Raw genomic sequence first — 24,336 nt, forward strand, 5'->3', positions numbered from 1 at the left:
CCTGATGTGTGGCTGGGGCACCTGGGCAGTGCCCAGGGGTGCCCGCTTGATAAGACGGCCCTGCACTTCCATCCTCCCAACCACAGATCAGTTCCACATTTACAGTGTCTACTTGTTTAAGTCCTGTGTGATATTACAAAAATGAAAAAAAACGTTAATTAAAAAAAAAAAAAAAAAAAAAAAAAAAATATATATATATATATATATATATATATATATATATATACATATATATTTATGGCTGAAGCCCTATGGCCGATACGTATCCGAACAATACAAACTTATCATGAGACACCCTATATGAAATGGACCTGAAAGTGTGCCCTGGTCTAATGGACGGTATACCAAAATAAGGGGGCATACCCAGTAATTAGAAATGAATGTGATTGAAGAGAAACGTTTTTGATAAATGCCCTAAAAAAGGGGATGGGAGGGAGGGTATTGCGCACCGGAAACCGACAACGACCATCGGTGGACGGGCTGGTTAAATACCCCCCGGGCTCCTCCCATAAATTCAGGCCACCATACTGGCCTTCTTACTTATGGCTGAAGCCCTATGGCCGATACGTATCCGAACAATACAAACTTATCATGAGACACGCTATATGAAATGGACCTGAAAGTGTGCCCTGGTCTAATGGACGGTATACCAAAATAAGGGGGCAAAACACTTAGGTAGGGATAAGAGAGTTTTATTGTTTCCCGTTAATCTTTATTGAGCCAGTTGAGTGAATGCCCGAGACATCTCTACCTGAGGGTTAGGGATGTACCGAGTGAAGCAGGCCGATTTCCACCTGCCCAATCTTTTGATGACGTGGTCCGGGACCCCGTGCCGGGATGCGGATGAAGCTGCTCCGATGCGGAAGGAGTGGCCGGAATACTCACTGGGATTGAGGAGCAAGTTGCGGAGGAGAATCCTGACATGTTTAATGAATTGGTGGTTAGTTAATGGTTTGACCGGGAAGGGCAAAAGAGGGCTAGAGTCCGGAAGCTCGGGTAGCCGAGAGAGTAACTGTGTAAGCACAGCGACCGGGCACCAGGCATTGTTGGTTTTGTAGAGGTGGATATCTACGCCGGTGCCTGTCTGCTGAGTCTTGGTTACCGAGAGGTGGAGGATGAAGTGGTCCTGGTGACGGAGCAGATGACGTCTGCGAAGGACTGGGCTGTGTGGGCTGTTATGAGTGAACTCACCGGGCCGAAGGAAGCCATAGTAGGCCAGGTAAATGGCTGCCTGTATGACCAGACTGGGGAGAACACCAAAGGGGTAGCTGGTGAGTATGGTGGACATGTCCCTGAAGATGGAACTGGTGATGGGGAGCCGTTTGACTTTCACTGGCGGCTGTTGCTTCTGGATGCCGCGTAGGATGGCTCGGACTGCGTGGGACGAAAAGATAGAGGGTTTGGTAGGATCCTGAATTGAGAGGAAGTGCTGTACGCCAGCTAAGTATAAGCGGATGGTATTGAAGGATAAGGCCAGTTGGCTGTGGCAGTATGAAGTGAAGGCTAGTATGTGCCTAGCATCTGTGGGGGTGCCTAATGTGGAGGCAACCAGAAATGTATTGAAGGCCTTCCAGGCTACCCGGTAGGCTTTCAGAGTATTGTCCGACAGTGAATGGTTGATGAGCTGCGTGGCTCCAAGTAGATGTGGCTCTAGTCCAGGGTCAACTGAGACCAATGCGGGATAGGAGCTGACACCGTATCTGCACTGGGAACCTGTTGAAAGAAGGACCGGAATTTAAAACGGGACAGAGCGTCAGCTGCAAGGTTATATTTTCCTGGGATAAACGTTCAGACAACATTAAACTGGTGCTGTAGAGACAGCTGCACCAGCCTGCGTAGGAAGGACATCACGGAGGGAGATTTAGACCTGCCTTTGTTGACAATTTCGGCTGTGGCCTGATTGTCAGTGGTGAAACCTACCGTTTGTCCTGCCCAGGTAGGACCCCAGAGCTGGGCGGCTGCTACCATGGGATAGAGCTCGAAAAGTGATGAGGATTGACTAAACCCCGGGATCCTAAGTATTTGAGAAGGCCAGGGTCCGGCGAACCAATGGTGGCCAAAAATTGCCGCAAACCCTGTAGAGGCCGCGGCATCTGTGACTACCTGTGGTGAGAGAGGTGAGATGCACGGGATGAAGAGAGAGATACCATTCCAGGTGGACAGGAACTCGTCCCACATTGCCAGGTCTGCTAAGGCTGCGGTATCTAGGCAGAGGATTTGATCCGGGTCTTGTGCCTGAGAAAGGTAGACCAACAGGCGTGAGACAAAGGAGCGGCCTTGTGGAATAATGCGCATGGCATAGTTGAGCATGCCCAACAGCGACTGTAGCTGTCTCCTTGTACATCCCCTGGTCCGGGTGAACTCGTGGAGCACCGCCCTGATGCGGGTTAGTTTGTCAAGGGGCAGGCTGGCCTGCATGGAGCTGGTGTCTAGATTGACTCCGAGGAAGGTGACTGCATGTGCGGGCCCGTCCACCTTATGTTCAGCGATGGGAACATTGAGGTTCCCAAAGACGGTCCTTAATTTGTCGAGATCCCTAGGAGGTGTGCCTGGCTGTTCAATCAACAAGAAGTCATCTAGGTAGTGGATAACTTGCTGACAACCGACCTTGTGCAGGAGAATCCACTCGAGAGACTAAGCGAATGTGTCGAACAGCCACGGGCTGCTTTTGGAGCCAAACGTCAACTTAGTGGCGAAGTAATATTGATCCTTCCACTTAATCCCATGCCAGCACCAGAGGGACGGGTGGATAGGCAACAGTTTAAAGGCGTCGGATATGTCCGCTTTGGCCAGCCACGCACCTGTGCCTACTTTAAGGATGGCCTGAATTGCCATGTCCACAGAGGAGTATTTTAAGGAGAACTCTTCGGAAGGAATCAAGGAGTTTAAGCTGGGAATGTGAGAAGAACGAGGCGCAGACAGGTCGTACACCAAACGATTTTTATTCGAAAATTTGCCCTTGACAAGCCCAATAGGGCTAACTCTCCACATATTGAAGGGGGGCTGTGTGAAGGGGCCTATGACGAAGCCTCGTTCCACCTCGTTCTGCAGCAGTAGGTCAATGGCCTGTTCGTCAGAGGCTGCTGAGCGGAGGTTTCTGCACTCGTGGGTTTGGTGGGGTAGGGAGATGAGGCCGGTGTGAAAACCTGTCGTGAAGCCACCGATGAGGAAGGTGGCTAGTGAAGGAGTGGGGTGCGTAGTGAGGTAGAAGCCCAAGCATAGGACGTCTATACGGCTTAGTCAAGAGCCTTTGTGCGCTTTGACCTCGCACAAATTTCTGGGGTGCGCTCTGTGACATACCACACAGATGTGCAGTAGGCGGCACTGGCTGTAATTGCAAGAACCATAGTTGTAGTTATTGCAGATGGCCGCACCCCCTACGGTTCGGACTGTGCGTCCAAACTTGTCCACTTGGTTCTTAGGTGCAGGGCCTGATGGGCCTAGGGCTGCAGCAGAGGTGGAGGGGAACTCTACCGGGCGACTAACCGGTATGTTGGCGCACCAGGGAGCGGTATGAGTGGAGGACTGGCAGACGGCACACAGGGGTGAACGAAGGCCGGCAAAATGCCGGCAGAATAGTTCAGTATCCATAAGGCTCCAGTCTGTGGGTGACTGGAACTGTGCCAGTTTGGCAGCTGCTTTAGCTGAGAAGGAACAATGGTAGTCGTAGAATGCAAAGCCTCCGTACTTGTACCCTAGGTCCACCACCGTGTGGAGGTACAAATCTAGTTCTTCCCTCCTGGCAGGGGAAGCTGAGCAAACGACGTCTCTCAGCATCCCAAAGGCTAGGGTAAACTCTGGGATGGAAAGTTTACGATTCAGCCTGGGGTCCTTAGCTTTGAGGACTACGGATACATCCCCCCAGGTGTAAGCCTTATTCTCTGCCAGGTCGTGTACCGAAATAAGCAGGGAGGCAAGGTTGACATCCTTGCCGTCCAAGATGTCCTTCCTAATGCTGGCCGGCACCAGATGTGCTGGACAGACCACGGGACATGTTCCTTCGGTACCTGTCGGTAGTGGAGACGGGACTGAGGCCGGAACAGGGGTGGCTGTGGCTGGGAGCGTTTCTAGGAGGGTCACTCTGGTTTGGACATCCGTGACCGAACTGGATAGGGACGACACCATAGCATGCAGCTGGCCTATAGCCGATGAGATGGACTGGAGAGTAGCCTGAGGCGGGGTACTAGGCCCGGCGGTAGCTGGCGGGGTAGAGAGGAGCCTGAAAAGCTCTGCCTTCCTAGCTGTGGCTGGGAAGGGAATGCCCCTGCGTCTTAGCTCCGCTGTCAGCCTGGGGATAGTCCAGCCCCTGAAGGACTGTACGCTGTCGCTCACTGAAGGCGGGCGAGGCGACAAGGGGGCAGTAAGGTCTTCGCTGCCGAGTTGGGACATGGCTCCCGGTGAATCGTGCCCTAGGAGTGATGTCCTATCTCTTAGGGGAAGACAGATGGACGACCGGAACCTATAGAGGATGACATAAGTCAAGACTGTTTCTCTATTTTCCAAACGAACCCACCTGTTGCTGGGTACTAAGGCGGGAGCGAACGTGTATACATATATATATATTGACGCATGCCTTAGCGTACATATATATGTGTACTAGTCCGGTTTGCTGTCGCCTTTTCCACTCCTACCCCTCTTTTTTTTTACCTGGGAGATCACGTCCAAGCTGGTGCAGGGTGGACCTACTAAACTTGACTGACCTGGAGAGAGAAACAACAGATGACAATTGTTGAGGAGCCTAACAAGTAAACTGAAGAGCGATGTAAGCGGCTGGCTAATACAACCGAAGTGCACCGGTGAGTAGATATTTCTTCGCCACAACTTCTAAATCATCACGCCTCTATTTCCCTCATTTTCCCTGTCTTTTCCTTTTTAGCCGTTTGGTATTTTTTTTTTTTGTCCCAATCCGAGGTTTTATTGCGTAAAGGACGAAGAGTGGGATGACTCGTGTCCAAAGCGGGAGCATAAGTAAGTGCTGTAACTGTGGCCGTACGACCAGGCAACCTGTAGAGAAAACAAATGAAATGTGGCTGTTCCCTCTGGGGCACGCCGAACCGAATCGATGCATCATGGATGCTACTGGACTCGAGTCGGAGCGCTATAAGTGACGGTGAAATGAAGCATGATTGCCGTGACAGAGGCACAAACTGGTCGTGTCGCAAGTGCGACTGACAACAGAACGGACTCTGGAGCACGTACTGAAATGTGGGAAATAACCTGGGGCGAACCGGAACGAATCGGTGCATGTGACCGTGCGACTGGATTCGAACCGGAGCGCGGAACATGACAGTGAAATGAACTGAAGAACTACTGTCATGACAGAGGCCTGGGACAGCCGGCCACAAATTGAGACTGGAACCGACCCGGTCTCTGGAGCATGTACTGAAATGAGGCCGAGAAAAACCCAACAAAAACCTGGGACCGTCCGGACGAATCGATGCATGGGGATGCGACCGGATTCGAACTAGGCGTACTAGGTGAGGATGAAATGTTTCCCATGATAGAGCTGCGACTCGGAGAGGACGCGACCTGCGACCGTCAACGAACGGGCTCTAGCGCATGTACTGAAATGAGGCCAACGTAACTGGGACACGTTGATAGAACCTGTGCGTTTTGACAAAGCCACTGGCATCGATTCAAACTTAATAGGTGACGTGAAATGACTCCCATGACAGAGACCCGGGTTGAATGGTAACAAACGGGTTCTGGAGCATGTACTGAAATGAGGCCAAGACAACTGGGATACGTCGATCGAACCTGCGCGACTTTTGAAAACGCGACTGGTATCGATTCGAACGTAGTAGGTGATGTGAAATGATTCCCATGACAGAGACCCGGACGGTTAGGAACGAGCGGGCTCTGGAGCATGTACCGAAATGAGGCCGAGCAACTAGGGGCACACCGGAACGAATCGGCACATTTAGCGGATGCGACTGGATTCGAATCGGAGCGCAGCAAGTGACAGAACAGAGTGAAATGAAGAAATGACCTACGTGAGCCAGCTTGTGGCAGAGGTACGAGTCGTTGTGCCGTGAGACACGACTGGCAACGATTTGACTGCGGAACACGATTAACAAGACTATAACAAGCTACTAAACAGTGCATTTTTCAAGCAATATCTACCGAACGACGCCCGTGAAATGAAGGGCGTTTGCGAACATGGTGCGTTTGAGTGATAACAACCCGGTATCATAACGCACGATTCGATATTTTCAGGTTTTAACGACACTCAAACAAAAGAAAGGAAGGTCAATCGAGACCCCTACCTGCGGCAGTCGAGCCAGCGACGTTGTACAAAACCGGACGGAACACGAGAACCACAAGACTTTCTAGAAGAGAGACGTCTATCCGAATGGTAATCAACACGAGCTGTCGGCCTAGTGACGTGGTATTGCGCACCGGAAACCGACAACGACCATCGGCGGACGGGCTGGTTAAATACCCCCCGGGCTCCTCCCATAAATTCAGGCCACCATACTGGCCTTCTTACATATATATATATATATATATATATATATATATATATATATATATATATATATATTTTTTTTTTTTTTTACAGTTTTGAAAGCCAGAATAATTTTGAATTGTCTTTAATTTCTGTGCATGTTTCAGGGTTCTAAAACAATGTGTTTTTTCAAATTAGATATCAACTGTACATCGTTTCCAGCATGGCACATTTAAGCTATTAGGTCTATTAATAATGATGCAGAATTTTAACCTAATATTTATTCACAACTAAAAATAGTTTACATGCCAAAAGTTGTCAGTGCCAATGTTAGCTTAAATTATAGAGGTCTGCAAACCGGATTTAAGGGTTAAGATATATACAATTGAAAACTGTCAGAGAGGCATAACTGACTCAAACTACTATATATATTAATATGCAATATTCACCTGACTTTTTTATTTTTATTAAAATTTTGTTTTAGGTCAAATCATAAAGAAAATGTCTCTCATTTCAAGCCCCTGATTCTTCCTTTCAGCAGCTGCAGTGAACTGTATGCCAACCGGTCATAGAACAGATGCCACCCATATGATCTCTATGATCAGTTTAGATGTCTAAAAGAGATCTGACATTTCTAATAACAGAAATCAAAACAAGCAGGAATTATGGTTTCTTGGAAGCTTCCATTCACACAACCAAAGTCAATTAAGTATTTTATTCTGTATATAGACTTTAATTAATTACTTTACTTGTATATACTTTGTAAAATTTAATAAAAGAAGAAAAAAAGGACAGCAGGTCATATGTTGGCCCCTTGGTCTTAGGTTGATAACACTCTTCTAACAGGACATTTATACTGTAAATATGTTAAAAAGGATTAGAAGAATTTATTTTTCTAATACTCAGCAGTGATAAATAATCCTCAAAAGTTACAAATCTGTCCTTTTTCAAATGCTTCCCCTAAGTTTCTCATTGATTAATAATATTTATATATTCAAGTAGAAGAGACACAAGTCCATCTAGTTCAACCAAAAGAAAAAGAAATCCTCCATATATACACAATACTATAATTAAAGTTGATTCAGAGGAAGGCAAAAAAAAAAAACATATGAAACATGGTCCAATTTTCTCCAGCGAGGGCTTATTTTTTAAGCTATAATATTATTGTTAAAGTGGTTGTAAACTCTCCCCCACAACTTTGTCCCATGTGAATCAGCATAAAAAACCCTAATGAACACTGCTTGTAGATATCTTCTTACTTGCATAGTATTGTTGTAATCATTTTTGTTCTTTGATATGACGTCACTGAGCATGCCCATATCTCCCACGATTTACGGCACACTCTGTGTGCATGTCTATCATTTATCAGGACTTCCAATGGCACAGCACTGAAATCTCACAAGACTGCATCAGAGCTTCCTACTACACCCCATGTGACCATGTGACATCACATGGAGTGGGAAAAAGGCATCGGACAGCTGAAGCTGATAAGACTGACATAGGCAAACACTAGATAATCGGCACAAGTAAATACTATGAAATAAAACATGTCAGCTATGAGCAGGGAAGCAGGGTTGCCATAGAAACGTTGGATTGAGGAGGCTTGGTTAACAGTACAGGAAGTGCTCAATGTAAGGGCGGAAATACACTCCACTGTGGACTAAGAAAACAATACTTAAGATGGCGCTGCTTTACCCCTGGAAACAAGTTTTTTAACTAGTTGCTGACCGCCGGCCGTCAAATGACGGCCAGGCGGCGCACCTATTGTGGCGGGAGGCCATCATATGACGGCCTCCCGTTTAAACAGGGAATGCGCGCGATCGTGCGCGCGCATCCCTGTTTCTTCGGTGGCGGCGTGTCACGGAGACACCGCTCGCCACCGAAGGGGGTGAACAGCCATTCCTTATGGCTGTTTACCACGTGATCGGCCGTGATGAAGTCACGGCCGATCACAGATGGTCACACCCCGAACGTGCACGGCGCATGCGCGCGATCGCGAGCGCGCTGCGCATGCACGTCGGTGGCGGCGTGTTCCCCGGGAACACTGCTCGTCACCGACGCTGGTAAACAGCCATTGGCCAGCTGTTTACCCACGTGATGGGCTGTGATCCTTTCACAGCCGATCACAAAAATGTAAACAAACTGCGGTAACGGGATGTTACCGGGTTCTCCTCCTCACACACCGATCGTGTGTGAGGAGGAGATTGCGGTAACATCTCGTTACCACATACAGTGTACACCAATCATACTGATTGCCCCCCCCCCCAATAAAGAGGACCTGTCACCACCCCTCATAGTACCTGTCAATCACAGTCCATCAGAGTACCTGTCACAGTCCATCAGAGAATTTGAGTACCTGTCACAGCACATCAGAGTACCCGAGTACCTGTCACAGCCCATCAGAGTACCTGTCAGCCCATCAGAGTACCCGAGTACCTGTCACAGCCCATCTGAGTACCCGAGTACCTGTCACAGTTCATCTGAGTACCCGAGTACCTGTCACAGCCCATCAGAGTACCCGAGTACCTGTCACAGCCCATCAGAGTACCCGAGTACCTGTCACAGCCCATCAGAGTACCCGAGTACCTGTCACGGCACATCAGAGTACCCGAGTACCTGTCACGACACATCAGAGTACCCGAGTACCTGTCACGGCACATCAGGATACCCGAGTACCTGTCACGGCCCATCAGGGTACCCGAGTACCTGTCACGGCCCATCAGGGTACCCGAGTACCTGTCACGGCCCATCAGGGTACCCGAGTACCTGTCACAGTCCATTAGAGTACCGAGTACCTGTCACAGTCCATTAGAGTACCGAGTACCTGTCACAGTCCATTAGAGTACCCGAGTACCTGTCACAGTCCATTAGGCGGCGTACACACACGGGGACTGTCTGCCGAAACTAAGTTCGTCAAACAGTCCGCTCAAACTTTTGAATGAACGAACACGCCCACACACGGCACTTTTTGAGCGGACAAATACGGCAAACTTTGTTCGTCGTACTAAGTCCGCGCAACTTTTGAAATGAGCGGACTCGCCCACACACGAGGCAACAGTCCGCTCATTTCGAGCGCGTGTGCAGGTAGGCGGCTCCGCCGCCTGGAATGGACTTAAAGGGGAACCCCAACGCCGAAAAAAATCGGCGTGGGGGTCCCCCCAAAGTCCACAACAGACCCTTGTCCGAGCACGCTACCCGGCCGGCCAGGAAAGGGGGGCGAGCGAGCGTGCCCCCCCTCCTGAGCCGTACCAGGCCGCGTGCCCTCAACATGGGGGGTGCCTTGGGGAAGGGGGGGCCGCGCGGCCCCCCCACCCCAAAGCACCTTGTCCCCATGTTGATGAGGACAAGGGCCTCTTCCCGACAACCCTGGCCGTTGGTTGTCGGGGTCTGCAGGCGGGGGGCTTATCGGAATCCGGGAGCCCCCTTTAATAAGGGGGCCCCCGGATACCGGTCCCCCACCCTATGTGAATGAGTATGGGGTACAATGTACCCCTACCCATTCACCTGTAAAATAAAAGTACCCAAAAAAAAAACACAACACACGAGATAAAATATTTTATTGCACAGCTCCGGGGGTCTTCCGTCTTCGGGGGTCTTCTCGCCGGACTCCTCCGCTATCTTCTTGTAGCTCTTTTGCTAGCGGAGGAGTCCGGCTTTCTTCCTCCCCGCCGCCGGCCTCTTCTCCCGACTTCGGGGGTCTTGTCCCCCTCTTCGGTTCTTCTGCCGGGCCACCGCGCCTTCTTATAGCTCTTTTGCAGGCGGTGGCCCGGTCTTCTGTCGCCGCTGTCGCCGCCGCCTTCCGTTCTTCTTCTTCTTGTTCTTCTTGTTCTTCTCCAGGAGATGTTGACACGTCGCTCTCTCCGGCCGGAATGCCAGAGCCGCGCTGAGCGGCCACTTATATAGTGACAGTGGGGCGGTGTCACATGGTATATGTCACATGGGTTGGTCACATGGTGACCCCGCCCCCTTACGATGTCATAGTCCCCATGTGACATCAACCCATGTGACCAACCCATGTGACATATACCATGTGACACCGCCCCATTGTCACTATATAAGTGGCCGCACAGCGCGGCTCTGGCATTCCGGCCGGAGAGAGCGACGTGTCAACATCTCCTGGAGAAGAACAAGAAGAACAAGAAGAAGAAGAAGAACGGAAGGCGGCGGCGACAGAAGACCGGGCCACCGCCTGCAAAAGAGCTATAAGAAGGCGCGGTGGCCCGGCAGAAGAACTGAAGAGGGGGACAAGACCCCCGAAGTCGGGAGAAGAGGCCGGCGGCGGGGAGGAAGAAAGCCGGACTCCTCCGCTAGCAAAAGAGCTACAAGAAGATAGCGGAGGAGTCCGGCGAGAAGACCCCCGAAGACGGAAGACCCCCGGAGCTGTGCAATAAAATATTTTATCTCGTGTGTTGTGTTTTTTTTTTGGGTACTTTTATTTTACAGGTGAATGGGTAGGGGTACATTGTACCCCATACTCATTCACATAGGGTGGGGGGCCGGTATCCGGGGGCCCCCTTATTAAAGGGGGCTCCCGGATTCCGATAAGCCCCCCGCCCGCAGACCCCGACAACCAACGGCCAGGGTTGTCGGGAAGAGGCCCTTGTCCTCATCAACATGGGGACAAGGTGCTTTGGGGTGGGGGGGCCGCGCGGCCCCCCCTTCCCCAAGGCACCCCCCATGTTGAGGGCACGCGGCCTGGTACGGCTCAGGAGGGGGGGCAAGCTCGCTCGCCCCCCTTTCCTGGCTGGCCGGGTAGCGTGCTCGGACAAGGGTCTGTTGTGGACTTTGGGGGGACCCCCACGCCGATTTTTTTCAGCGTTGGGGTTCCCCTTTAAGTCCATTCCAGGCGGCAGAGCCCGCTACGCCTCCGTCGCGGGCCCCGCCTACCTGCACACGCGCTCGAAATGAGCAGACTTCCCTCCGAGCGGGAACAGTTTGCTCATTTCGAAAGTGGCCTACACACGGGCGGACTGTTCGCTCAAACCAAGTTTCAGCGGACAGTTTTTCGGAATTTCCGAAAAACTTTGTTCGTCAAACTGTCCGCTGAAACTGTCCGCTGAAGCCCCACACACGAGCGGACTGTCCGCTGAAACACTGTTCAGAGGACAAAGTTGAGCCAACAGTCCGCCCGTGTGTACGCGGCCTTAGAGTACTGAGTACCTGTCACAGTCCATTAGAGTACCGAGTACCTGTCACAGTCCATCAGGGTACCCGAGTACCTGTCACAGCCCATCTGTGTACCAGAGTACCTGTCACAGTCCATCTGAGTACCCGAGTACCTGTCACAGTCCATATGAGTACCTGTCACCGCCCTTCAGAGTACCCAAATACCAGTCACCAAACCATCAGAGTACCCGAGTACCTGTCACAAGGCCATCAGAGTACCCGAGTACCTGTCACCAGGCCATCAGAGTACCCGAGTACCTGTCACCAGGCCATCAGAGTACCCGAGTACCTGTCACCAGGCCATCAGAGTACCCGAGTACCTGTCACCAGGCCATCAGAGTACCCGAGTACCTGTCACCAGACCATCAGAGTACCCGAGTACCTGTCACCAGACCATCAGTGTACCCGAGTACCTGTCACCAGGCCATCAGAGTACCCGAGTACCTGTCACCAGGCCATCAGAGTACCCGAGTACCTATCTCCAGCCCATGTCTCATAGAATATACGTTGGGGTGTTTGCTTTCCAAAATGGGGTCATTTTGTGGGTAATTTCACTGTCCTGGTGGTCCAGGACCTTCAAAAGTGTGATAGGTAGGAATGAAATGAGATGTGTCATTTATGCTCCTAGAACGCCTGAACGTACTACTTCAATGTTCGGCCTCTCTATGTGGCCAGGCTGTGTAAAAGTCCTACACATGTGGTATCGCCATACTCGGGAGGAGTAGCAGAATGTATTTTGGGGTGTAATTTTTGCTATATACATGCTATGTGTTAGAAATATCTTATAAATTGTCAATTTTGTGTAAAAAAAAATGCGTTTTAATTTTTTTCCACATATTCCAAAAACTTCTGGAAAAAAATGAACCGTTCAAAAGACTCATTATGCCTCACAGATTATACGTTGGGGTGTTTGCTTTCCAAAATGGGGTCATTTTATGGGAAATTCCATTGTCCTGGTACTCCAGGGCCTTCAAAAGTGTAATAGGTGGTTGAGAAATGAGATGCGTCATTTTTGCTCGTAGAACGTCTGAAGGTACTACATCAATGTTAGTGCTCTGTATGTGGCCAAGCTGTGTAAAAGTCCTACACATGTGGTATCGCCGTACTCGGAAAGAGTAGCAGAATGTATTTTGGGGTGTAATTTGTTGTATGCATATGCTGTGTGTGAGAAATAACCTGATAATATGACAATTTAGTAAAAAAAAAAAAAATCTTCATTTTGCAAAGAATTGTGGGAAAAAATGACAACTTAAAAAAACTCACCATGCTACTTACTTAATACCTTGGGATGTCTACTTTGTAAAAAGGGGTCATTTGGGGGGTATTTGTACTTTCCTGACTTGTTAGTGTCTCAAGAATTGAGGTACACCTGATGTACTGAAGGCCTGATCAGAAGTGATCAATTTTCAGTGATTAGCACCATAGTTTGTAGACTCTATAACTTTCACAAAGACCAAATAATATATACTAATGTGGGTTATTTTTACCAAAGATATGTAGCAGTATAAATTTTGGCCAAAATTTATGAAGAAAAATTACTAATTAGCAAAAATTTATGACAGAAACGAAGAAAAAGGCATTTTTTTTCACAAAATTTACGTTTTATTTTATTTATAGCACAAAAAATAAAAAACCCACTAGTGATTAAATACCACTAAAAGAAAGCTCTATTTGTGTGGAAAAAAGGACGCAAGTTTCATATGGATACAGTGTAGGATGACTGAGTAAATGTCATTCAAACTGTGAGAGCGCTGAAAGCTGAAAATTGGTCTGGTCAGGAAGGGGGTGTAACTGCACTGTATTGAGGTGGTTAAAGTTTCTTTAAACAGTAAGTAATTTGCGATTTGGGCTGGATTACAGTGGCTATAGTTTGATAATTACTTATTATAATGGACTAAATGAAAAGAAGCATCAGAGTGGGAGAGTTTACTTCCTTTTTAAATAAATACTGTATATAAATCATTTATTCAAGAGGAAGTTCCATAACCATAGGAAATGTATTTTTATTTAGAACTTCATTAACGTTATGGCCCAAGTCAGATGTGAAGTTCAGTTGCCTGGAACAGAACTTAACTTAAACCCAAAAACAAAAATGTAATATATTGCAGCTTACCGATCCTTAGATGTGGCTGCATTAGTTTTCTTTTTTTTTTTAGGATTTTTTCCCTTTATTTTACCTGATGATCCGACCAGTAACACAGTTCCTGTCTTAGGCTGCTTTCACACTGAGGCGCTTTACAAGCACTATAGTGCTAAAAATGATGCTTGCATAGCGTCTGTAAAGAGCCTCTCCTCTCACTCCAGCGTGAAAGCCCAAGTGCTTTCACACTGGAGCGGTGCGCTGGCAGGACGCCAAGAAAAGTCCTGCAAGCAGCATCTTTGCAGCACTGTAGGAGTGCTGTATAAAGGGCCCCTGCCCATTGAAATCAATGGGCAGCGCCGCCGAGCCGCTGGCAAGGCAGTGCTTTGCGGGCAGTTTTAAGCCTTTTTCAGCCACTAGCATGGTTTAAAAACGCCCCTCTAGTGCCCAAAAACAACGTTAAAGCGCCGCAGAAAATAGCAGCGCTTTACCGCCGATGCCCCCCCAATACTCCAGTCTTAAAGTAGCCTTAGGGTGTGTACATTTTGGATGAAGTAGTAAAGCAGACACCTTTGGACAGCAGAAATGTCAGTCTTGGGAGAGAGTAGTGTTAGATGCACTTGCAGATTTAGATGGACTTGACTAACTTATTGATGCTGAATTCCAGATAACACTTTCTAAGCAGTTACAGCAAACAATTTATTTTTTCTTTTGGATGGTTTGTCTTAACCCTCTAAGTCGCATGTGTCAAACACAAGGCCTGCCAGATCATTTTATGTGGCCCTCGCACCCAGGGGCGGATCCAGAGCACTGGCAGAAAATTCTTTTTTTGCAGGCAATTTATCAGGGCAATGGCTGGTGTTGGAGCTTTCATCATCACTGCACCATGGTTGTTATGGGGTCAGAATGATTGAAGCACATTATTTATATTATTATATTGCAATATAAAATTAAATAATTCAACTCACTATAATGCAGAATCAGTGGGAGCCCTGAGTGCGTCACTTTCCACGTCAACCTGCCTTCAGATGCAGATTGTGACTTGCCACGTCCCTGCCACAAGCTGCGGATTGTCACTTGCCTACCACCAGATACTGATTGTCACTTGCCACGCCAACTGCCACATGTTGCTGATTGTCACTTGCCATGTCATCTGCCACACATTGCGGATTACACTTGCCATGTCACCTGACACATGTTGCCGATTGTCACTTGCCACACACTGCGGATTACAATTGACACATCACTTGCCCCACATTGGGGATTACACTTGCCACGTCACCTGCCTTTACATCAAAAGTCAAGAGCCCCCCCACACCACCATCAGATGTCAAGAGTCTTCCACCCTCCCTTACATCACAGTGCACCCGCTTTACCTTGTGCTGCTTCCAGGAAGAAGCAGAGGCAGATCTTGAAAGCAAAAAGTGCAGGATCTATAGGAGGGCTGGGATCAGCTGCCAGAGAGGCACAGGATCTGTAGTGGGAGTTCTGTCCTCCTCTCTGCTGCTGACTGCTGAGACAAGGTGGGGCCAAGATGAGGGGGGTGTCAAAGCTGCAGCAGAGGTGCGAGCAGGGGCAGATCCAGGGGGGGCAATTGCCCCCTCCGAGAAATTTGTGATTGGAAGGCCAGTCAGCGGATGAGTGAGTGGGTGGGAGGGCGAGTGTGCGGGTTAATGAGCTGGCGGGCCAGTCAGTGGGGGTCACCAAGTGAGAGAAAGACTCAGTGGGCAGGTTGGCGGATGCGTGAGGGGGGGTCACCAGGTAAGTGTGCAGGCATGCAGGGCAGAGTGAGGGGGCGGACCGGTCCACAGGTGAGCGGAGGGACTGGCCAGTCAGTGAGCCGGGGGGCAGAGAGATGACATCATCTCTTACCACCCAACCCTGTATCACTGCATTTCCGCCCTCACTGTACCGCCACAGGCAGCAGAGAGATTACATCATCTCTCTGCTGCCTGCTTTCACTCTGACAGATTGCACCTTAGCAGGCCAATGGCAATAAGCAACGTGTGGCAGGTGATGTGACAATCAGCAACATGTGGCAGGCGATGTGGCAAGCGTAATCCATAATGTGGCAGGTGACGGGGTAAGTGTAATCCGCAATGTGTGGCAGGTGACGTGGCAAGTGTAATCCCCAATGTGTATGTGTGTGTGTGTGGGGGGGGGTTGCTGTGCTCTGGACATTTACTTTTAAATATGAGAATAATACAATTCTATGCCAGTTGAAAAGGAGGGTTGCACACTGCTGGTATCTACAAGAAACACCATGGCAGAACCATGTTCCACCTGAGCAGTTTCCAATGAAGGTACTTGTGGATGATACCAGCGGAGTGCGACCCTCTTTTTCAGACTTGCATCTGCTACAGGAATGTGAGAGCTCAGCGAATCTGGCCCCCCTACAATCAGCACAAATAAAAACTCAAGTGTGTTTCTTTAGTGCTACGTTTGTGCTGTAAAAATGTACATTTGTGCTTCTTTTATTTTTAAGATATTAGCAATTGTTTTTTCCAGACTATGACATCACCTAGCCCCCCTACAATAGCCAAATGGCACAAAACTTGTCTCGGTTATTTCTACATTTGTGCTGTTTAAATTTCCATTCTATCTTTTATCGTTTTTGCGTTATTAATGATTTATTAAACGTCACCAAAGGTTACTCAGCCCCCCTTACCACAAATTACACGAAACTGGTCTCATTGGTTAGTGCTACGTTTGTGCTGGTAACATTTTTATTTGTGCCCTGTTATGGTTTTTAAGTTATAACAGTTTATTTTTTTTAAAACCCCACTCACTTTGCCCACCCTACAATCAGCACAAATAAAAACTCAAGTGTGTTTCTTTAGTGCTGCGTTTGTGCTGCTAAAATTTTTATTTGTGCTGTTAAGGTTTTTAAGTTATAACTGTTTTTTTGAAACCCCACCCAATTTGCCCCCCCCCCCCTTACAATCAGCACAAATGAAAACTCAAGTGTGTTTCTTTAGTGCTACATTTGTGCTGTTTAAATTTTCGGTCTATCTTCTATAGTTTTTGCATTATTACTAATTTATTAAAGTTCAAAGGTCACTGAGCACCCCTACAAGACCCAAAAGACACGAAATTGGGCTGGTTGGTTAGTGACTCATTTGTGCTGGTTTGTGCTGCTAAAATTGTTATTTGTGCTGTTATGGTTTTTTAGTTATAACAGCTTGTTTATATTTGATAACACCCCACCAACTTTGCACCCCATGTTATTAAATCTTAAAAACAAACATACTATTTGTTAGTGCTATGTTTGTGCTTTTTTGTGTCATAAAAATAAAATTTGTGCTGCTTTTATTTTTAAGATAATAGAAATTAGTTTTTTCCAGACGATGACATCCCCCTGCCCTTTTGTCACGTACCTGCTTTGTGAGCTCCTGGTTAGACAGCAGCCATGGGAGCACAGCGAGGTATGAGTGCCTGTGATCAGTCCAGTAGACTGTGTGGTGGCAGCAGTCAGCAGGTGGATGTGGCAGCAGAACCGGCTGGTGGCAGATGAGCTGTGTGAAGTTGACACCCCATGTTTGTAAAACCTAAATAAAAATATACTATTCGTTTGTGCTGCAAAAATGAGCGTTTATGCCGGTTCGGTTTCTGAGATATTAGATGTTCAATTTAATGTAAGCCCCACCCACTTTGCACCCTATGTTGCTGAATTTTAAAAACAAACATGCCATTCGTTTGTGCAGCATTTGTGCTGCAAAAATAAACGTTTATGCTGCTTTGGTTTGGGAGATATTGTGCGTTATAGTTGCTTAAACCCCACCCACTTTGCACCCCATGTTGCTGAATTTTAAAAACAAACATGCCATTCTTTTGTGCCGTGTTTGTGCCGCAAAAATAAACGTTTGTGACGCTTTGGTTTTAGAGATATTGTGCGTTATAGTTGCTTAAACGCCGCCCATTTTGCAACCCATGTTGTTGAATTTTAAAAACAAACACGCCATTCATTTGTGCCGCAAAAATAAACTTTTGTGCTGCTTTGGTTTCGGAGATATTGTGCGTTATATGTTGCCAAACCACACTGACTTTATACCTCGTTATTAAATCTTACATACAGAACCTATACTCAACTTGGGTTTCCTTAATGTAATGCTCCTCCCATTGTAACGGGCACTGCACTTCATACTGTACCCTGGAAAAGGCATGACCATTGTAGAACAAATGCTCCATCCTTAGCCAATAACTGGCAGACCAACCCCATACTCCAGCCCATCCGTACCATTAAATCCCATTAATGGAGACCACACCATAAATGGAGTAAAAAATTGGCTGTTGGAGCCTCTTTATTGACAAATAAACCTAAATGAACTTAAACCGTAAAAAACATTTATTAAACCAAAAACCCATCAGTCACTAATCGCGTTGGTCTTTGAAGGAACCCCAAACTATCGTATGTTACATAGTAGTTGAGGTTGAAAAAAGACACATGTCCATCAAGTCCAACCTGTGTGTATGATTATATGTCAGTATTACATTGTATATCCCTGTATGTTGCTGGCGTTCAGGTGCTTATCTAATAGTTTCTTGAAACTAGCGATGCCCCCCCGCTGATACCACCGCCTGTGGAAGGGAATTCCACATCCTTGCCGCCCTTACAGTAAAGAACCCGCTACGTTGTTTAAAGAGGAGCTGCACCTAAAAAAAAAAATATTAAAAGCCAGCAGCTACTAATATTGCAGCTGCTGACTTTTAATAAAATCACACTTACCTGTCCCAGGTTCCAGCGATGTCGGCGGCAGATGACGAGCGATCGCTCGTCTTGCTGCTGCCACCACCGCCATCCTCTGTCAGGGAATCGGGAAGTGAAGCATGACGGCTTCACTGCCCGGCTCCCTACTGTGCATGCGCGAGTCGCGCTGCGCGTCTCTTATGGTCCCCCGCTGTGTCTCTGGGAACTGTGTGTTTCCCAGAACACAACGGGGGGGGGGGGGGCGGAGCGTCTGCAGGGGTCTGTGGCGGTCTGGCCGGAAGTGGGTGCAGTTACCTGGATTATCCAGGTAACTGCACCCCCTTCCCCCTGAAAGGTGCCGATTGTGGCACCAGAGGGGGGGAGGGATAAGATTAGCAGAACTTCCCCTTTAGGGTGAAGAACTGCTTTAAGGTTAAACCTCTTTTCTTCAAATTTTAATGAGTGGCCACGAGTCTTGTTAAACTCCCTTCTGCAAAAAAGTTTTATCCTATTGTGGGGTCACCAGTACGGTATTTGTATATTGAAATCATATCCCCTCTCAAGCATCTCTTCTCCAGAGAGAATAAGTTCAGTGCTCGCAACCTTTCCTCATAACTAATATCCTCCAGACCCTTTATTAGCTTTGTTGCCCTTCTTTGTACTCGCTCCATTTCCAGTACATCCTTCCTGAGTACTGGTGCCCAGAACTGGATAGCATATTCCAGGTGCAGCTGGACCAGAGTCTTGTAGTGTGGGAGAATTATCGTTTTATCTCTGGAGTTGATCCCCTTTTTAATGCATGCCATTATTCTGTTTTCTTTGTTAGCAGCAGCTTGGCATTGCATGCAATTGCTGAACTGATCATCTACTAGGACCCCAAGGTTCTTTTCCATTCTTAGATTCCCCCAGAGGTTTTTCCCTCCAGTGTATAGATTACATTCACATTTTTGCCACCCAAATGCATTATTTTACATTTTTCTACATTGAACCTCATTTGCCATGTAGTTTCCCACCCCATTAATTAGTTCAGATCTTTTTGCAAGGTTTCCACATCCTGCAGAGAAGTTATTGCCCTGCTTAGCTTAGTAACGTCCTCAAATAAAGAGATTGAACTGTTTACCCCATCCTCCAGGTCATTTATGAACTAATTAAATAGGATTGCTCTCAGCACAGACCATCCACCCCTGACCATTCCGAGTACTCCCCATTTATCACTGCCCTCTGAACTCGCCCTTGTAGCCAGTTTTCAATCCATGTACTCACCCTATGGTCCATGCCAACGGACCTTATTTTGTACAGTAAACGTTTATGGGGAACTGTGTCAAATGCTTTTGCAAAATCCAGATGCACCAGGTCTACGGACCTTCCTTTATCTAGCTGGCAACTCACCTCCTCATAGAAGGTTAGTAGACTGGTTTGGCAAGAACGATTCTTCATGAATCCATGCTGAATACAGCTAATGATACCGTTCTCATTACTGAAATCTTGTATATAGTCCCTTATCATCCCCTCCAAGAGTTTACATACTATTGATGTTAGACTAACTGGTCTGTAATTCCCAGGGATGCATTTTGGGCCCTTTTTAAATATTGGTGCTACATTGGCTTTTCTCCAATCAGCTGGTACCATTCCAGTCAGTAAAAATGAGGAACAATAGTCTGGCAATTACCTGAGTTCCCCAAGTACCCTCGGGTGCAAGCCACCTGGTCCCGGTGATTTAAGTTCAACAATGCACTGCAGTACCTTTTACTATACTAGGCCTCCAGCCGACATACTGGCTCGGTGATAACTCTCTAACCGCAGTGCACCCATTAACCAATTCCAGCTAACCCCCGTTACCTGGAATACACCAGAGGGACCTATACCAACGATGGGTCCCGAATCCTATCCAAGGTTTCTTCATTCACCAGCAAAGACCAACCTCTGCTACAGCGCACAAGGGGAAGACCTTACCCTTGAGTCCCTCTTCACACCCTCAAAGCTCTCTGAATACCATCCATCAACCGCAGGGCCCACAAATCAATTCCCACCACATGGAGGTGTACCTCGTCACCCCAAAGGTATCCCCAAGTATCCATTTCCAGTTCCAAATGCCAGATAACCAGGTCCCCCATTGCTAACTACAAATCTGCCTACCTACCTGTTGACCTTCCTGCGGGCCTTATTGAGCCGCTGCACGACCTAGCCAAATGTCAAGTCACCTGAGCAATGATGTCGGACCACACAATGAGCATATCCGGGAAGGCAATGTGGCGCCACAGGAAATCAAACTTGACATCACAAATGATGTCCAACATGGACCTCAGTCCTAAATCACTGCTGCGACGTGTAGCACCAGAACGTTCGGCGACCTATCCAGTCATGCAAAGCGATGCACTTCCGGCACCATTCTGCTCCACAGCATGCCCGGTACCCCCAACCAGCGGATACAAGCTTCCTGCCTAAAAATGCCTAGTTGCCTACCCTTGGGCCTAACGTCTGGTCGCATGGCCCACCAAAACACATAGGAGTGGCCCAGTATCCAGACAAGGCCCATCACACCACCAAAAAGAGAAGAAACACCACACATAACACCAAACAAGCACGCAAACAGAACACTCACAAAATGACCTACCCACTCCCCCCAATCAGACAGATGAGGATGAACATATAGCTGGAACCTCTTTGATTCCCACCAACCAATACGCTTGGCCGATTCATCATCCAACCCACACCCAGCGGCTTCCGTGGCCACACCAATTCCGAATGAGTGCGAGATGAATTCTTTCTCCTCCAAACCCAATGCCCTTAAACATTTACAGAAAATAGATATGAATTGAAATCTGGACAAGGGAGACCAATTTGTATCTGCCCTATCTCCATAAAATCCTGAGTCTCAGCATTTACTATTAGTGTAATTTGCCTATCTCTAAAACTGCAATTTCAGCATGTTCCATGGGAGCACCTTCTATATGTAAATACTATAATCACATCCTATTAATGTTCAACCCGAGCAAGCCAAACGTAAGCATGCTTCCTCTGTAGAACTACAAGTCCTACCATTTTGTTCTTGTGGGTACCTTTTTTACAGAACTACAAAGTGCCGCATTTCATCCCCATCACATTTTAATGCATACGTTGCAGCACAAAATAGAGGCGTCTTTGGAATCAATAATATTTAATAAGTCATATCATATGTCTGTATATCGCCATGCACTGTGATGTCCAGTTGAATAAAACTAGAAAAAATGTATGTAAATGAGCTACATTGGACATAGTGTGGACAAACACACTATACATGGACAAAAATGGATGTGAATAGATGTGAACCTGGCCTAAGCCTACCATGTCCAACTAGTGAGTTTCTGCGTGGAACTTCCAGTATAAAGTCCCAGCATGCCCACTCTGTGTTTGAGACACGTACTTATTTTGTCATTTCCCCTGGACTGGATGCACTCTCAGACTGTCAGCCACAATACTGTATCACCCAGGACAAACACCCACTGGAACATACCCATTTTTTCACAAATACACACTGACTTTTTATTCCCCATGCTATGTTTTTAATGGAATAAACTTATAGCAACAGAAAAAAATATATTAATATAAAATAATAAAAAACAATCATCTTCATGAATGGTTTGTGTTGATGTACTGCATACAATAAAATTATGAAGGATAAAACATATCTGATAATAAAGTATACTTAGCTCAATTTATGAAAGTTATCTGTCGTTTTAAGATTAGCTGTAAAATGCTCATAGCAATTTTTTTTCTATAATTCACTAAGAAAACACTACATGCGCCATTTCTACTGTGGTACATTACTAGTACAAACCTGCAGTATTTTAATACCAGCATCCTTACTAACCAGTGAACAACTGTCAACCATGACTCACCTGCTGTCAGTGGGATTCCTCGCTGACAGCAGAATCTAAACAAAAGAAGAGCCTGTATTAAAAAAATACCCTAAAATCCATGGGGTCTGGTATGGATTTTGAGGGGGATACCACGCAAGAAAAAATAAAAATGGCAAAATCCATACACCCTTATCTGAGCATACAGCCCGGCAGGTCAGGAAAGGGGCCATACCAGGCCACATGCCCTCAGCAGCTATCCACTAGCTGTTAACAATCAGCTGAAATGTCATACATTTCTTTAATATAGCATGCCTGGAACACTACTGATTACCGCATTTATTTAATTTAATTTAATATATTGACTTTAATTTTGTTTTATGCTGTAATTCCATGTGTTTTTTTTGCTTTTTGAGGTAAATACAACATAAAGGGATAGTGAACTGACATTTTCAGTCTTGCATGAGATATTTTGGAAAAATGTGTCATGTGACCCAAATACCGCATGTGATATCCTTTCATGAATTGAGTACACAGTAATATGTTTTCTCCTATCTATAAACCACTGAATGGATCAACATACGTTTACTGGTTTAACATAGTAAACAAGAGCATGGTCAGGTAGCCAAATTTAAGGCATGCACAGTGTAGATGTGTTCCAGAGCAATGGTGACATTAAAGTCAGTTAGCCATTGTTTTCAGACCCAGATAGTACATCTCAAAAGAACAAATATAATGTCACATAACCTATGGGTTCCAAGAATTTATTTAGTAGCTCATTTTGAGGTTTCAATCCATAGGTTGTACACCTTTAATCAAAAAGAGTTAAACATGGTTTGTCTTCTTATCCATTCTCTAAATTAACAGTATAGATGTGAGCATGTGTACTTTTACATTTTTTCCAGTGGTTCCATACAATATTCAATTTTCGCTTACCTGGAGTCTGAAAATTAATGCGTCTCATCTCCACTGGATCTGTTGGATGGTGGGGGGTGATCTCTGCATTATTCAGTAAACATTTGGTCCTGGGTTCTGAGTTTTTCCGTTTGCTTAAAAATGTAAAACATGCATAATGAATTGCTGCTTTGTTCTTAATTATTTTTAATAAAAGTCTAGATTGGACATAATGCCACATCTTTAGTTGTCCAATAAACACAATGTCAACCTTGTTTAGAGATTATTTAGGGAGTGGTCTTAATGTTTTAGCCAGCTATTATTGCACAAGAGACCTTTAAAGATGAAAGGACCAAGATCAAAGCACCACAGAAATCCCAGACATTTCCAAAGACTTTTGACTGAGCTTGTGAGTTTTTCCTACGTTGCCCTGTGTCACCTGAGAGCTGAGTATCATCCTACACTTGCAGAAACTCTAGGAACCAGCTTAGAAATCTATTATCCATCTGTAAGTCTTCAAAACATGGACTTTTAAGACCACATACCGTATATTTTAATTCAGGGTAATAGAAATATTAAAGTATATTTCACTTCAAACTAAAAAAATAAAGATATTCTTACCTGTCTGGTTTGCTATATGTGGAAGCAACAGAAGAAAAAGCAACAAGTTATAATACATTTTTTTTAAAACAAAAACACTATTTAAACATTGTTATTTGTCAGTGAATAAAAAACAAAATGTGACATACTGTATACACTATATTACCAAAAGTAATGTGATGCCTGCCTTTGCTGTTATAGTTGCAAAGGGTGGGCCAACTTAATATTGAACCCTGCGCACTATAACTGGGATGCCATTTAAGTTCATGTGCATATAAAGGCAGGCATCCTAATACTTTTGGTAATACAGTGTATAATAACCACTTATGTACTGTATGTTTTTGACCGCCAAAGTGGTGGGCAATTATTTCTGCAACGTATTTAAACCCCAACCACAGATGTCATCAGGGAATGCATCCCTGCATTCCCAGATGATGTAAGTAGATGGACGGGGACGGGGCTTGGTGAAGTCACATCGGAAATACTGCAACAACCATCTTGTATTTTCTTCTGTTGGCTTTTTTGTGTTTATGTGTACATCCTCCATTTTTACTCAAAATGACTACACTATAGGATGTGTCTGTGTTCCACTTCTATTACATGCATTGGCGAGCTCAATCTGGTG

At 46.4% G+C, this 24,336-nt stretch overlaps 1 protein-coding gene across 23 annotated transcripts in view; it reads right to left on the reverse strand.

The window, feature by feature from the left end:
* PTPRS (protein tyrosine phosphatase receptor type S) overlaps positions 1–24,336 on the reverse strand; it is a 733,740-nt gene that overhangs the window by 201,713 nt on the left and 507,691 nt on the right. For all 23 annotated transcript variants that reach the window (XM_077475694.1, XM_077475692.1, XM_077475693.1 and 20 more), the window contains one exon: positions 23,154–23,266. In XM_077475694.1, the coding sequence (XP_077331820.1) occupies positions 23,154–23,266 (113 nt within the window). The remainder of the gene's footprint in view (positions 1–23,153; positions 23,267–24,336) is intronic.

This window comes from Lithobates pipiens, unplaced genomic scaffold (assembly GCF_037356315.1).
Source record: "Lithobates pipiens isolate NorthernLeopardFrog02 unplaced genomic scaffold, aLitPip1_a1.2 Scaffold_13, whole genome shotgun sequence".
Classification (NCBI taxonomy): Eukaryota; Metazoa; Chordata; class Amphibia; order Anura; family Ranidae; genus Lithobates; species Lithobates pipiens.